Source organism: Desmodus rotundus, chromosome 8 (genome assembly GCF_022682495.2).
Source record: "Desmodus rotundus isolate HL8 chromosome 8, HLdesRot8A.1, whole genome shotgun sequence".
Lineage (NCBI taxonomy): Eukaryota > Metazoa > Chordata > Mammalia > Chiroptera > Phyllostomidae > Desmodus > Desmodus rotundus.
The window spans coordinates 106543735-106560307 of NC_071394.1; the positions used below are offsets into that span (position 1 = coordinate 106543735).

Below are 16573 nucleotides of genomic sequence, written 5' to 3' on the forward strand. Positions count from 1 at the left end.
GTGGCTAGTGCAGCCCTCGGAGGATATCACTACTTGGATGGTTCTCTTCTTCCTCAAATTTAACATGTACAAAGCTGAACTCAACTTCTTCATTTCTAACCATTTCCTCTTCGTGATCTCTCTACTTCTGCCAATGGCAACATTTATCATCCTGCTTCAGAAACTCATCACTTTTGCGTGTTTCCTTTTAAAATATTTCCAGAATAGACCCCTTTTGTTTATCTTCATTCTCCCTTCCCAGCCCAAGCCGCCATAATCTGTGTTTCAACTACTGTAAGAGCACCCTGCTTGGTCAGTGGGTGTCCACTCTTTCTACTTGCACATTTCATTCTCCAGGAGCAACTCCACTAATCCTTTTTATTGTTTTTGTAAACACTAACCTTTTTTCAAGCCTCAGTCAGGTCATGCCATTCTGTGGTTCAGAACCTTCGTCGGCTTTCCATCTTACTTGGAATAAAACCCCAACTCCCTGTTAGCCCCTAGTGCCTGCTCTGCCCTGCGTTCCCACTGCTGTCCTCACCCGCCCCACCCCAGCAGCCCTGTGGGGCTCCGCCTCCCTCGAACACACAGGCTTGAGGTCTCTGCAGACTGTTCCCTGCTTGAGCTGCCCCCCTGCTGCCTCCCACCTGGATTTTCTGACCATCCCACCCCAGCCTCCACCACGTTGCCTTGTTTTATCTCCTTAGAGGAGCTTGTCGCCATCGGAGGTTATTTTATTTATTTACTTTTTTATGATCTAGTTCCTATAAAATAAAAACTCATGGACAATCAAGATCTTGACTAATTTATTCACTGCTGTGTTGTCAATGCCTGGAATGGGGCCGGGTATATTACTAGTTACTGAGAAAACATTTTTTTAAGTAAGTTGCTTCTCGTTATTTCTGATTCTGTGTGTCAGAATTTGTCTTCCCTCTTTCCTTCCCCTAATGTCTACACCGTCTGATTTCAGGCCTTCGTTTCCTTATTGCCGAATTGCTTCAACAGTTATTCTTAGAGGCTCAAGGATCTTTCCTCCCAAGCCATTGTCAGACAAATGCCTTGAAGCACCACTCAGCATGTGGGTGTTATAGGAAAAAAATGATTTAATTTTATTTGTCAATTATGGTTGACATTCTAAAGAAGATATACTTCTATATTTACTGCTTTACATCTAAATTTCCTTACATGGCTTTCAAAATTTTCCGTAGTTTAGAAAAGACATTGTTGAGGGGAAAAGCACAGGGCTGTTCATTGAAAGGTCTAGGTTTTAATGAATTATTTAACCTTTCTAGACTTTCGCTTTCTCATTCCATACATTAAAGAGTCGGGATGAAAATGTATAGAATAATACCTAAACATCTGCCCAGCATTTTGCAGCTTATAAACTCTATTCCATTTCTTAACTAACTTCTTTTCTCAAATCCCTATGAAGAAGTTAGGTGGACGCTGTTCCCATTTTACAGAAAAGGAAACTGAGGTGCAGGGTTATTGAAGGTCAAGTGTCTGAATCAGTTGGCTCTCAAACCTAGGTTTTCCCAACTTTGAAGCTTTTATTGGACGCTGCCTTTCGGCCTCATGATTCCTTCTGGCTATTAAATTTGGATTCTCTAATCTGTACTGAACATAGTTTCATTCTTTCTGAATATGAACTCTGAACTCAGAAGGGCAAGTGCCCTTTGGTAGCTCCAGGTACATCTTATTCTCTGAATTCCTTCAGCATGTACAGCTTGTATTTGAAATCATTGCTCACCATCTTACAGTCTACACATTTCACATGTGAAACTTTTCATCAAATGGATTAGAAATTAACAAAGAAACTTGGCTACCTATTTCTCTTATACCTCTCCATAGCACTTAGCACAGCTCTGGGAATAACTTTGTGTTGACTGATTGATTTTGTTAGATTTCTTAGTTGATGTTGGAGAGAACTGTTTTTAGCTTAGTGAGTGAGTAGGTAGCTAGAAGTCCTAGGTAGGTAATCTTACTTGTTTCTCTCTTCCTCTCCTCATTTTCCTCTTCCTCTTCTAATAGCACCTGTATTCTCTTTACCATGTAATTACTACCTCCCAGGATTGAGGGTTTAACAGCTACCTTGGCCTACTTTGGTTAAAGTTGGTGCTTTCTCCAGTCTATAAGTAGAAAAGGCAGCAAAAAGTGACTTTTTTCCTTTTTGGAAGAATATATTTACAAACTCTTGAAAACACTGATAATCATAATACGTCATTCCTGATTGATTATGTGATGGAAAGATGCATACATAAATAATCCCGCCCTCTTAGGAAACACCAGAAAAACCGGTTGGAGCATATTTACCCAGGATGAGGTGGACAGGGTTAAGTTGTTTCTACAAAGCATTTGGGGGAAAGTTTTAAGTCATGAGATACAGCAATAAGGTCAAATTTCTAGGAGCACCTGCAGGGCAAAGAGAATAATAACTACCCAAGAGGTCACCGAGCAGGAGTCTGGGTCCAGCGGTCACGGTAAGCCGTGGCCACAGAGAGGGGAGATGGCCATGTTTTCAATGTGGCAGGGGAAGTAGAAGGACCCCTTGTTCCTGACTATTCCTTCATATAGTCTAAATTCTACACCTGGGAGGTTAGTTAGATTTATTTGTTACTATTAAAAAATAGCAATTCCTCTGAAAAGGTTAAAGAGTCCTTGACCAGTCCCAACCAGTGTAAATAAATTTGGGGCTTGCTTTATAGTACTGCTTCTCAGACTCGGCTGTCCACTGGACTCCGAGGAGTCCACAGGGAGACTGGTTAAACAATGCTGATGCCTCGTCCCAACCTCAGACATTCTGATTTGTTATGGAGGCTGCTGTGGGCATCAGGATTTTAAAAAACAATTGTCTGGTGATTGTAATATGCAGCTAAGTTTGAGAGCCACTAGTTTACAGAGAAGGACATCACTCTGGAATTGCCTGGTCCCAGTAGTGTTGCTTACCATTTTGGTTAACTTCTCTAAGTACTAATTTCCCTAGGAAAGCGATAATATTGTCCATTCAAAGGTTGTTATGAAGGGTAAATTCAAGGACACATATAAAGTGTTGGATATCAATTATATACTCAACTCTCTCTTTTTTTTCCTACCTAGAAATGAGGATTTTAGGGTTACTCTGCAGGTAAAGAAGTCTTAGGATATTTTAGAGGGAGAAGAACTCTCTGTGGGCCATCAAAACAATTGAAGGCAGAACACTGGGAGCTGTGTGTGATGTGTGTGGGTGTGTGTAGACAGAGAGGGACAAATTGCCGAAAGTTGAAAGAATGGCAAAACCAAATAAAGATGCAAAGAGAAATTCCGTTCCTACTCTCTATTGCCTCAGGCTTCCTATGTTCTGCACTGTCCTTTGCACCTTTATTTAGGAAAGAATTAAGGCTGCACAGCCCAAGGAGAGTCCAGACTCCCGGATCCACAAGTACTGAGCAACCTGCATTAGTCCTTTCAGGACCAATAGAATCTCCCGGTTTTCCCAGGACACTGACCTGATCTTCAGAAACAGGGACTGTGTGCACAGGGATGGGCTGCCAGGGCAGGTTGGGATTCCAGACGCTGATACCCTCTGGGGGAAACAGGGCTGCCAGGTTTGTCATAGCACTCATCAGAGTCCGGTCGATGTCGGTGCTTCGAACATAGATCTAAAGTGGGAAGATCAAAGCAGACTCCAGCTGAGAGGAGCTGTGGGCTTTTCCTGTGCAGCTAATATCTGAGAAAGGGCAGGACACCCACACCAGCATATTAGCAGACATTGTGATAACATCATGATCGCCGAATCTGTCACGGAAGAGACAGAATTATGAGCATACCATGCTGTAAAGCAACCTGGTATGCCAATAGTTGACTCGACAAGGGACCAATTAAGTGGTGGCTACTTGCCATTACCTGCCAAGCTCAAGTATTTACCATAGATGTCCATAAAATTTTGAACTTACTCTTCTTCATAATTTTTTTGGAACAAACTATTTCTATAAAGAGGAGGACATTTCTAAACAAGATACCTGACTTATCTAAGTTCTTTGGGAAACAGGCAAAACGCTTTGACAAGTGCAACATTATGTTAACTTCTTTCAGAGGGACAAGGTTCCCACTTTGAGCCCCCCAACTTGCCTGTTGATGTTTATAGGACTCATTCAAGAATTTTCCATATCTTTTCCTTATATACTCTCCAAGTTCATAATGCTGCTCCATGCCCACCTAGGGGAAGAATAAAAGCAAAAATTACTAAAGGTAAGTTCTACGAATCCTATCTATGCATCTCACCTCTCATCAGATGAGTAGTGTGAACAATGGTGTACTTTAATAGTTTCACAATAGCAACACATTTGTAAATCAAAACAAGAAAAGAAAGCTGTAATATTTAGTCATGACTCCCTGAGAAAACTCTGTCTCTTCATTAGCATTTAACATAGAGCCTTGCACAGTTAACAGTTGATGATGGATCTGGTTTGCACAAGTGACCCATCTCTGGTGGTGGAACATGCAATGGCCGTCTTTGTTGGCAGAGCACTCAAAGGACTGGTTGACCGCTTGGGGTCGGGGAGGGGCTGTTGGAGGAAGAAATTCAACCACCTGATAGGAGGTTGGATTTGATGAATCTGAAGATCACTTTCAATCTCTGGGTGCAATGTTTTATTATTTGCACGGTTTATCTATGTGTGGTACCTGAAAGACTAGAACCTGTTACAAAGTGTGGTCTGTGGATCAGCAGGGTTAGCATCATGTGGGAGTGTGTCAGAGATGAAGTTCTTGGGCCCCACCTGCTTTGGGGATGAGCTCAAGAATCTGATTTTAACAAGCTCCTTATGATTCCGATGGCCAGTAACCATTGAGAAGCATTGCTTTAGCTCAGTGGTCCTCAAGCATTATTGTGTATCAGAAGCAAAATTTATCTAGGGGTGCTTGCTGAAATGTGGATTCCTCAGCATTTCCCCCAGAGACTCCTGCTCATTAAATCCTGGGTTGTAGCCCTGGAATGTGCATTTTGACAAGCGCCCTGAGCGATTCAGATCCATGGAGTAGAAGAGCTCCATGCTTTGAGAAACACTGTACTCAAGTATGTCTTTCATCTAGAGCTTCACCAGAGCATTGGGAGTCCAAGAGGATGTGGTCACTGTGGCCTCTGCTTGGTCCCACTCATTTGCTTGTCACTCCTGGCCACCACTATCACCACCACTCCTAGAGAATGGGGAAGGAGGTAGAAAAGGAATGTGTGCTTTGAGGTTTGTGAGTTTCCTGGATGACCTGGGGAGCTGAATAAGCAGGTCCTTTGGGTCTAATCGTTGTTCTAACTTATAACTGACTTTTGAGGAAATAGCCAATGTCTGTAGAGCAGCGCTTTTCAAAGTTCACCATGCACAGAATCATCTGGAGGACTCGTTGTAACAAAAATTCCCAGGCTCCCACCCAGAGTTTCTGATTTAGTAGGCGGGGCCAAAGATTTCACGGTTATATTAAGTTTCCAGGTGATGGTTATATTGCTCATCCAGGAACCACACTCTGAAAACCACACCTAGAAAGCCATCACTTGTCATTATGCACACTAGAAGTGCCTGGTCAAGGGCAATTTTGAGCTCTAGAGCCTTGCTGCTTCAAGGGTGTCCATGTACCAACATGGATGGCATCACCTGGAGGTATGTCAGAAATGCAGAGTCCCAGGTCTCATGTCAGACCTGCTGCACTAGAATCTGCATTTTCAACAAGATCTCCAGATGAGTCATTTGCACTTGAAAGCTTGAGAAACACTGCTCTAGGAGATTCTGATGGTTAGTGGAGAAACTCTCAGAAGAATACAGATCCCACAGTCTGGAAGAGTATTTTGGTCTTAACTGCAAAAGCACAGCAAAGGCACAGGAATCTATATAGATCCATGAAGAAGCAGCCCTGAATTGTTGTAACACCTCTTATTCAGGAAGTCACAAGCTGGGTAGGCCATGGTGGGAAGAGCTCTGACCTGAGAGCCAGAAGATGCTGACCTCAAAGGGCCTCCCTGAGTTTCCTTCTCTATAAAACACAGTAGTTGATTTAGGGCAGTAATTCTTGGCTTTGGCTGCCATTAGAGTCAGCTGAGCAACCAGGAGCTTCTAAAAATCCCAATATCCAGGCCACACTCTAGACCAATTAAATAAGAATCTCCTAGGCAGACATCAATACTTTTTAAAGCTTTTCAAATAATGCCTTCGTTCCCCAATTCAGCTTCTCCTCTATAGGAAGTAGGGCTTCCTATGTGTAACTGACCACTTATAAGGAAGACTCAACCCCAACATATCCAGCTGACAAGAAATCAAATTTGCTATCAGCACCTCCAGAGGAATTATGTTTTCCCAACACTGTTGATTCAGCTCATTGATTACAGGATTGATTACATTTTCTACTTTCTCAGGTGGAGCCTGAGAAACTCAGGGGCTGGCTTTTGGCTCTCGTCAGCTTCTCTAAACTCCTGTTGCTCATGTACATCTCTTATCCTTTAATAAAACCCAGGGTAAAAGAGATCAAAACAGGCACTTCTCTGTACTTTTCCCAGTTCCTGGTCACTAAGGGTGACTTGGACATGATGAGAAATGAACTGAGCTAACCATTAGTTCCTCTTGTTCCACAATTGGAACACAGTTTAGACTTGCAAAGTATTTTCCCGAATCAGAGTAATTAAAGTAGTTATGTGGTTTCGATAGATTATAAACCCCACAACGTTTTGTTTCCCTTGAGACCTATTGCCAACGTTAGCTAAAAATCCAACCAACCTGAGTGAGTTGGCCAAATCCTTGTGGCCACGAGGATTCTTTAATGGGGTCATTGGGGAAGGTTTCAATGGGACTTCGGTCTCCATGCCTAAAAACCTGAAAATAGAGTAAGACAGTAGTGTTACAAATTTCACTTAGGTATTCCACCTCTGCTCCTCACGACAGAAGTATTTTCAACCACTGGTCCTCAGCTTTGGCTGCTCATAAAATCACCTGGGGAGTTAAAAAGATTCTGAGGATGGACCCAGCCCTAGTGATTTTGTTCTAATTAGTTTGGAATGCGGCCAGGGCATCAGAATTTTAAAAACCTCCTCAGGTAAATCTTAGGTTAAGAACCACTGTTCTAAGACCACTGACACTTTTCCTGTGTTTCAAGTAATGCAAGTACCAAGCTGGTTAGCTATTAGGAGGCAGGTGACCCACACCTGCAGACTGGTTCGTGCATTGGGTAGGACGAGAAGGAACGCAAAGTTTAGCAACATCACTTTATTGCAGACAGACTCTGATGAGAATTATTCCTTCCTTAACTGTGGTTACAGTAATAATGGTGTTCAATTTTTTGCATGTAATAAAATAGTGGCTATTAAATGCTACAAGAATTTGCAACCACTTTGAGCCAGTGATTTGTGAGTTTTTAGGAGGTTGGGGGTAAAAGAACTGTGGTGGGGAGATGAGAAGAGTGAATCCTCAATACTTTAAGGACGTACTTTGGATATGCATACATGTCATGCTGTTTTGATTGCTCATTTGATCCTTCAGGGAGAGTAGCCTGAACTTCTGAAATCTTGGCTCTTTGAATATTTTCTGAGAAGTATACCAAGTCAAACACAAAGTTATTTTATAAGCAAATGATAGGGAAAGAAAAATATGCAAGAAGTACAAGGTGAAGTTTATACTGATGTCAGCAAACATATTTAATTGCATTATCTGAGAGTCCCTGCACTTTTCACTTATACTACTTAACTAAGATGCTGCATTGAAAAGACAGCCAGGAGGCCGCTCGTCTGAAATTCTATAAAATAGTTCAGCAGACACTGAATTAGGCGCAGTCTCAAAACTTTAGCTATCTTTGAGGTGGGGTTCCAGGACTTTGAGGGAGGACTCTAAGACCTGGGTTGTGTCTCTGGTGTCTGAAGAGAACTGATCTTTTGGTCCCCAAACCAATGACAGCCAACTCTTTAATCAGCGGCACTGACCTCTTTTCCCTTAGATTGTCAAATTAAAAAAAAACGACAACAGCCAACACAACAATAGCTGTCCTGTGTGAATAAATCAAAAATAATATCTATTTTTTGTCAGATCGGCAAAAAATCCAATATATTTTTCAGTGTGCCGCAGAATTTTAGCAATTTATTGTGTGCCACGAGATGAAAAGGTTGACAGTTCCTTCCCTAACCTAAAATCTCCCAGTAGAACAGGCTGCGGGAAACAGAGGGCTAATGGTGCAGTGGATCTTAAGAAAACATTGTGGTTGGGTAGGGAGCTACGGTCGTAAGTGGTACCCTCCTGGCAGGAAGAAAGGCTACACACTCTCTGTGAGAACCTACAATTATTAGCCACTAAGCGTGACTTGGCCACGAGCAGAGATTTTTGAGGCCAATCCTTAGTGCTTCTCTTTTCAGAGTGGAAACAGTTCAGACATTTTGATCCCCAAACAGTATGTACAAAATACTTCCCCAGATCTGGGTGACTCCAGTTGTTACATGGGTTCAGTAGACTGTAAACCCCACATTGCTCAGTTTCCAGGGTTTCTCGGCCTCAGCACTGTTGACCTTTGGGTTGGGTAATTCCCGTGAGGGGCTGTCCTGTGCACTGTAGGATGCTCAGCATTTTACATCCCTCGCCTTTGCCCACTAGATGCCAGTAGCATTCCCCACTTGCCACAGTCAAAAGGCCTTCAGACAGTGCCTAATGTCCCCTGGGGGCAAAATCACCCCCGTTATGAGCCACTGAGTTAGTCAAAGGAAGTCAGATGAGATGATTTACATTTCCTACCAGCCTGTAACCACACCAATAATGCCTCAACATTTTTCAAACTCTTGTTTCCTCCTAGAAACTGTGCTAAGTGCTTTTTACACATTTATTCCTCTCACCCGTTGTATAAAGCAGCTATTATTTTCATTTCACAAACGAGGAAACAGACCTTAGTTAAGTGACCTGCCCAAGGTCACACAACGCGTGAGTGGTAGAGAAGAGCTTCCAACACAGGCTGTGTCTCCAATGCCGGCATTCTTACCCTCGAGTGAGAGGGGTGTTTCTCTGTGGCCCCACACACCCCTCAGCATCGCATCGCTAAATGTGCATGATCTAGGATATGGGGCTTTTTATAAACTCTGCTCTTTCCCTCTCAGTTGGGAAGCTATGTGTGAGTAAGGGTGGTGCATCGCCCTTGATATAAACCCCAAACAGTATTTAAACAATAAAGCTGAGGTTATGCAGCTAATTGACAGAATGGCCTGGGGAGCAAAACAAGTGTGGTCCCTTCCAGGGGTGTCCAAGCTACAGCCCGAGGGCCGCGTGCAGCTCAGGATGATGTGAACTTGGCCCAACACAAAATCGTAAATTTACTCAAAACATTATGGGGTTGTTTTTGTGATGACGTGTCACAATGTGTTCAATGTGTGGCCCAAAACAACTCTTCTTCCAGTGTGGCACAGAGATGCCAAAAGGTTCTTCCTTAGAGGAACGTGCTTAAAAGAGCAGAGCACTGAGACAGAATCACGAGACACGGGCAAGCTTTCCGACTCGGTCTCACAGGTCAGAAATGATTGTGCTCCTCTACACTTCGGCAGGTTTTAGAGGTTTCCGAGGTAGTGGCCCTAACACGCTCTGAACCCTTTGGAAGGAGTGTTGGCCAGAAACACTTAATAAACCATCCTCCAACTCCAGTGCTGGAAACCCAAGTGTGTGTGTGTGTACACAAGGGCACACACACATACAGGCGGCATTCTTGAGCTTCTGGAGTTTCGCCAGTTCAGCTGGGGCCTTTGGACTCTGCCTAGGTGCTCTTTAAGTCTGTGGCAGGGCAACCTTCTTAACTGCGGCTCTGCCAAATTTATAGCTTCTGTTCTCAGTCCGGCAATCACTCTCTAGGCAATCCTCTAGAAAACTAAAAATGTATTATGAGCAGTGGGTCTGTTTGCAGCACTAGTGGCAATTACAACAGGGAGACATTCAAGACGGTAACGACCCACTCTGCCTGTGCAACCCTCCACGGGTTTTGCAGTCCTTTCTCCTGCTATCCCCTTGTGAGGACAGGTCCCACTACTGCTGCACCGAACAAGTAAGGACACTGGGGCTCGAAGAGATCAAGTCAGCTGTCCAGACCTCCTAAGTCTCCCGATTGCCAGCCCACTGCTTTCCCCACCACATCACGTTCATTTTGTTCTGTGAAGTCACAGATAATTTTTTTCTTTAGAGAACCATGGTGTGCTACCCCAATAAATGATGCTGCTCCGTGGAGTCTGCTAACCAGGTTTGTTGAGTTGCATTGGGATGCGGAGACCCTGATGCGTGGACTCGAGGGCACCAGGCCTGGTCCCTCTCTCCATGCAGCAGTCAAGTGCTTTGCAAAGAACTGTCAATCAGAATAGGTTGCTTGACTGCTTAGACTCCTCTCATTCTGCTAACATTTATTTGGCAGAATACTGTAAGGCCACACAAAAGTGGAGGTTTTTATAACGAGCCCCTCCCTAGTAGCCCACCACTTGCTCCAACAATTGGTAATGCGAGTGTGGCCAGTCTTGTTTCGTTTACACCCTTGCACTCTCAGACACTGGATCATTTCCTATGGCTCTTTGCATAAAATTCTAAGTCCTTCCACACAAGGTCCTACCTGATCTGGCCCTGCCCACCCCAATGTTCTGATCTTACATTCTTGCTAAACATGCTTAGCCCGGGAGCCCTCCAGCTGCTCCATCAAAAACATTAAATCTGTTCCAGCCTTAGGGCCTGGATGTCCTGTTTCTGCTTCTTTCCCCAGTGTGCTCACTCACACACACACACACACACACGCACACACGGTCTCTAAATTCAGGTCTGTCCTGAAAGGCAACCTCTGCAGAGCGGCCTCCCTTGACCACCAGCTATAAAATAATTCCTGCTCCATCTCTTTCTCATTGCCTGGTTCTATTTTTACCCTTGATATTTTCTTTCTTTCTTTCTTTCTTTCTTTTAAACTGTATTTGTATCTAGTATCTCCTCTCCCCCATAAACTCCCTGAAGGCAGAATGCTTGCTGTCTGGGGTACTGCCTTATCCCCCAAACAGGAAATACACACACGCGCATACGGCTTGTTTTAATGAGTGAATGCATCTTGGATTGGCTCCAGTTCCTCCAGGTGCATGACGCTTAAGGCCTCGTACATACCCTATTTCCCCGATAGCATCAGCTTTCCAGCAACCAAAATTAGAAAACTTTAAGGTCCCTTTTGTTACTGTTTATTCCTTCATATTTACATCCAATCCACAGGGATTCTGCCTTCATTTTCCAAATCTACTGCTTTTTGATCCACCTCTGGTCTCCACTGTGAGTTTCCTGAACTGTGGCAGCATCCTCCCTCTGCCCGCTCCGCCCCTGTCCACTGCCCTCCTGGCACCGCCCTCCTGGCACCGCCCCCCTGGCACCGCCCCCTTGGCACCGCCCCCAACCCCCCTTTCCTCCTCCTCAAGCCACACTTGAGGTGTGTCGTCCGCAAGAGAAAATACATTCGAATCCATAGGTGGGGAAGACTTGAGTACCAACAAGTGAAATAGTCAGTCTAGAAAATTATCTAATACCTTATGTTCTCTCTTCTTTGCTTCAAGTTACAGATGTGTTTAACTAAGTTTATTAATTTTATAAACTTGAAAATAATAAAATTTGAATTTTATTACATTTATAAGCCCCCAAATAATAAAGGATTATCTAGAACCTTGGGGACATTAGGCTACGTAAAATAGGTCAGTTCGCAAAGGACAAATACTGTATGATTGCACTTCCATGAGGTGTGCAGAGTTGTCGGGTTCATAGTCAGAAAGTGGAACAGCGGTTGCCAGGGGCTGAGGGGAGGGGGAACGGGGAGTCTGTGTAATGGCAATGCAGTTGCGGTTTTGCGAGATGAAGAGTTCTGTAGTTGGAGGATGTAATGGCAAGGCAGCCATGTGAATATACCTAATGCCACTGAACTGTATACTTAAAATGGTTAAAATGGTTAAGATGGAAAAGGTTTATGTTCTGTATATTTTACCACAACTTGTTAAAAAAAGAATAATTAAGGATTGGCTAGATTTTATCCAGAAAGTTGGAAATCTTCGTTTCAGACTGATGACTTGAAGTGGCGCTTCCCATTTGTTTCACGGTTCACACTGTCCCATGTAGAGCATGTCCTTTGAACCTAGAGGCAACTATGTGAAGTAGGAAGCATAGTTATGGTCACTGTCCCCAGCTTTAGCTTTGGGGAACTTCAGACTCAGCTGGATTAAGTGACCTGTCCATGGTCTCATACCTGGTAACTGTTGCTGGAACTTAGATTAATGAAAGTTTAATGTTCCCCTAGGTATGGCTTTCAACGTTTATTTTAGCACAGAGCATTAGAAAATTTAGAACTGTATTGGGCTGCCAGCCTGAGAAGTAACTTGCCACTTTTACTCTCCAGGGGGAGTGAGTCAAGCCCCCGGAAGGTCTGATGTCCCCGAAAATGTGTGATGCTGGCATCATTTGAATCCACCCAATGTGGAAGTTACCCATCCCAGTGTGGAGATGACGTGCTCAAGATGTGGAGGCCATTTCAGTCTGACTTAAGGTTTTTGTAAGGTTAACCATGAAGACTGTGAAGAGCTTATACTGTGTGACTCACCATCTTTGTTTGTAAAACCTGGGTGGAATGAGAAGGAGTTTTTCTCTCTGTCTGAGATCAACTGAACTTGTGCTTTTTCCCTCACTGAGGGGAGAAAGAATGCTTTCAAATGGCATCTCCCTATTGTGAATGGAATATGGAAGTGGGGGATGGCAGTAGGAGTGTGTGGGCATGTGGATGGAAAGACTGGCCATGAGTGATAATTATTGAAGCTGGTTGATGGGTAAGTTGGGACTCACCATACGTACTCTCTCCATGTAAATTTTAAAATAGCAATTCTCTAAGGGTTTTCTACTTTCTGGAAGTCAAAATTCAGGAAATACCATTTACTAAACCCCTTCTTTGAAAGCCACAGTACATATTAGAATATTAAAGAATGCGAGGGGTCCTGCATTTAAGAGACCTTTGAGCACAGTTTAAACCATGTTTAATTCCCAAAGCCGATTTGCTGTTGGAACCCATTTTACCAAGCAACTTCTATTAAAAACGCGTCGAACTAGCACGCTATGGGAAAGACCTTGGGGAACCTGTTTATAAAAGACCGTGTGGTAACTCTGTGTATAAGACAGAACAAGAACCAAGGACAGTTTTCTGCTTTCTGCCAAGAACAGCTTTTCAGAGTTGGGGGAGATTTATTTCTTTTGGATCGCGGAGGGGAAGCAAGAAAACCACCTGCTGACTACGAGTCAAGCCAACACTCCAAACCTCCAAGGGAGCCTTTGGCTCCATGCACTGGGCTTTACACACTCAACAGTGATTAGGGGCGTGGCCTCTGGGATCACTCAGCCTGGGTTCAAGTCTTGCCTGTGTGACCATGGACAAGTTGCTTAACCTCTTTGGGCCTCATTTTTTTTTTTCACCTATAAAATAGGGATAATAAAGTTTTTACAAAAACCTCATAGAGTGGTTGCCAGATTTAGCAAACAAAAAGACATGATGCCCAACTATTGTATGGAACATACTTACACTAAAAATTATTTGCTGTTTATCTGAAATTCAGATTTGACAGGGAATTCTGGGTTCTCCTGGAATATCACTTTATAGGGTCGTTGGGAGGATTACGTGATGTAATCTATATCGAACTCTCGAAACAGTGCCTGGCACTTAGTAAACACTCAATTAACTATTGACTATTGTCATTAATATCACCACTGTAATCAGAGGCACCTTTCTTTTATTCTGGTTCTCCTGATGATTTTCTAAGGATTTCCCTGGCTATATAATCGAACCCTTTATAATCAAATATTTGCTATAGTCAGTAGAAAGAAGAAAGGGACATCTGACTTAGTCCTTGGATAGAAGTTGTCGTGTATGGGCCAAGACGTGTGTGTTATGTTGCCCTTCATCTACTAATAACAGAAGGAGGTTGTGGCAGGAAAAATTGTTAACGTTGGCCTTGTGTGATAATTGTTAATTTTTTAGCTCCAAGTGAACTACCTTTGTAAGGTTTTTCTTAGGGAATGTGGACTCCTAAACAGCTGGAAACCAAGAGTGGAGAGGAAGAAAGGAAATTGCAAGAGTGTGGTGGTCAGGGACGTTAGCCTGGGCTGGAGTAAAACGTGGGGGAGAGACTCCAATGCATGCAATTAACTGAGAGTTTACTGTAATAGCTCGAGGAGGATTCCTACTCAGCCAGCTCATCTCAGGTTTGCAGTGTGGGCAGGGGCATTTCTGTGGAGTCCCAGCGCTTGCTTAATGCCTATGTTGGCCAGGAGCCCATGTCTAACTTGCCAAGAAATGAAAAGTCTAACTTGCCTGGATTTCCCTGTTTAACTGGGAGTCTAACTTCCCATGGGGTACACAACATTATCCAGCTTTTTCAGCACAGAAGCCTGACAGCTTGTGAATCACTTGTAAATAAATTGAGGATACGTTTCTCTGGTTCTCTCTCTCACTGTTGTCCTGACCTAGTAAAGATTTACTGGGCTAAGAATCATGATTTGCATAAGCACATGGTTATGAAACTTTTTTGTGGAAGGAAAAGAAGTTCTGACTACACTAAGCTGACAAAATAGGAACTTCATGTTTAATTCTTAAGTAAATTCTACACATGGAATAATTATAAAAAGAAATTACGAGTACTCTTATAGAAAGAAAATCTACTTACTTATTGGCATACTTTCACGATCAAATAAAAAATGGGAGGCAGAGAAAGAGAGCGAGAGAGCCTGTGAAAGACGAGAAAAGGGTCAGAGGCAGAGAGACAGTAAGTGAAACAGATTAAAGAGAAATAGAGATACAGAGAAAATCAAAGACACAAACAGAAACCAAGAGATATGTAAAGCTGTAAATCCCCTTTACTTTGCAAACTCTCTATTTTTAAAACAATGCCAACAGTATAAGTTCTTCCCCTGACGTCATGCATTAGGCAGCCCTCCACCGGTCACACGTGTGGGTGAGAAAAACATGATTTTCAATGGTCAACCAAATCTATGTATCAGGAAGTCATCTTAGAACTCTTGAGTTTAGTTTCATTTTTACGCTTCAAGCACTGTTTACAAATATACTTTTCAATTTCCTGATAAACAAACAGAAAGGGCTACATAATTCCGAAATGACTGCTTTTTGGTTGGCAAATTAATCATCCTTAAACTGCACAAAGCTAGTTTAGCTCCTGGTACTACTACACGCTGAGGCTTCCTTCTCCTGGACCGAGTGGCCGCCAGAAGGAATCTGCATTCCAGGCAGTTGTAAAGAAAGGGGATAAAGAAACAACATTGGCAAAGGCAAAATTAACCAAACCAAACACCTTCGTGTCAGGACACGTTAAAGCTTCGCTACGAGGAACTGGTGGAACTTGATTACTCCCTCTCTGAGTTTGGTCTTCCCAAGACAGCGCAAGGGTAAAATGAAACCAGGCACTTGGTTTTCGGACCCTGGTGGTCACAGTTTGAAGAGAAAAAGCAGTGAGAGAATTCCACTCACCAGTGTCACAAACTTGAGCTCCTTGGCGACCACCCCTGGGTCCGGCCAGAAGGAGAGCAGAAGCAGGAGGCAAAGGGGAAGGCTTGCCGCCCTGGCCACCAGCAGCGGGGCGGCTCTCATGCTGGGGAGCTGTTTCTAGCAGGATGTAGAAGGTGCAGCTTCCCCTGCAAAAGCCATTAGAGGGGAAGCTATTTAATCAAGGATTAAAAGAGAAGGAAGAGCTGGGAGGAGCCAGGCTCCCGAACTGTAAACTCTCCAGGTAGCTTGGGGCGGGGTTTGGTACAATCCGATAATTTTGGGGCTGGGCGGTAGAGATCACAGGCTTCTGGACTGACCAGTAAATTAGCACACTGAGACCCAGAGAGGGGAAAGCTGTTGCTTAAGGTCGCAGAGCATTTTAGCAGACATTTCTTTTTGAGTTTAATTTTAGCTTTACTTTAGATGGGGTGTGATACAGCATTTGCTTAGTAGCTGTCACTCAGGAAGGGGATTTACCCCGACTTTGGACACCTTAGGCCGGTCATGATCACTCTTTTGGGAAAATCCAGAATGACAAGGTGTGAATTATGGGAGAAACTGCAGGGACTGGCATGTTTGGTGTCTATTACCCAGGCTAAACCTGACTCCTTTTTCTAAAACTCCTGTGCAGCCTATAGAGCTATTTTCAAATGGAAGAAAAGTAAGGGCAATTTTATCTTGAAAATTTTTAGTCACATGATACGATATTTAAGGCTCATCTGTGCTATCTCAAAATTCGAGTTAAAAATACCTTTCCTAATCTGACACAGTTGAGAAACAACACCAAACTCACCAACTGTGGCCACAACCCTTATGTTCCGGGTGAGTCACGCTCTTGCCTCTCCAGCTGTGATCTCCTCAGGGACCATACGATAGAGGCTAACCTGGACCAAGGACTTTTAGCTTTCCATTTTCCTCATCCTGTCAGCCCCAGTCACAGGCTGACGGAGGATTTTCGTGCAGAGAGCTCTCGTCCTGATGCTGCCACCCCGTCAGCAGAAGGAGAACGATGCTTTTCCCCACTACTTGTCTTCTGGTACACTGCAGCCACCTCTGACAGGAGGGGCTCTTATGTGAT

The 16573-nt window shown here is 43.6% G+C and overlaps 1 protein-coding gene across 1 annotated transcript in view; it reads right to left on the reverse strand.

Annotated features, from left to right (window-relative positions):
- ACP3 (acid phosphatase 3) overlaps positions 1 to 15706 on the reverse strand; it is a 42376-nt gene extending 26670 nt beyond the window's left edge. The window contains exons 1-4 of the mRNA XM_024565718.3: positions 15478 to 15706; positions 6717 to 6812; positions 4087 to 4173; positions 3465 to 3617 (exon numbers count right to left, since the gene is read on the reverse strand). Of these exons, the coding sequence (XP_024421486.2) occupies positions 3465 to 3617; positions 4087 to 4173; positions 6717 to 6812; positions 15478 to 15597 (456 nt within the window). The 5' untranslated portion in view covers positions 15598 to 15706. The remainder of the gene's footprint in view (positions 1 to 3464; positions 3618 to 4086; positions 4174 to 6716; positions 6813 to 15477) is intronic.
- Between the last annotated feature and the right edge of the window lie 867 nt (positions 15707 to 16573).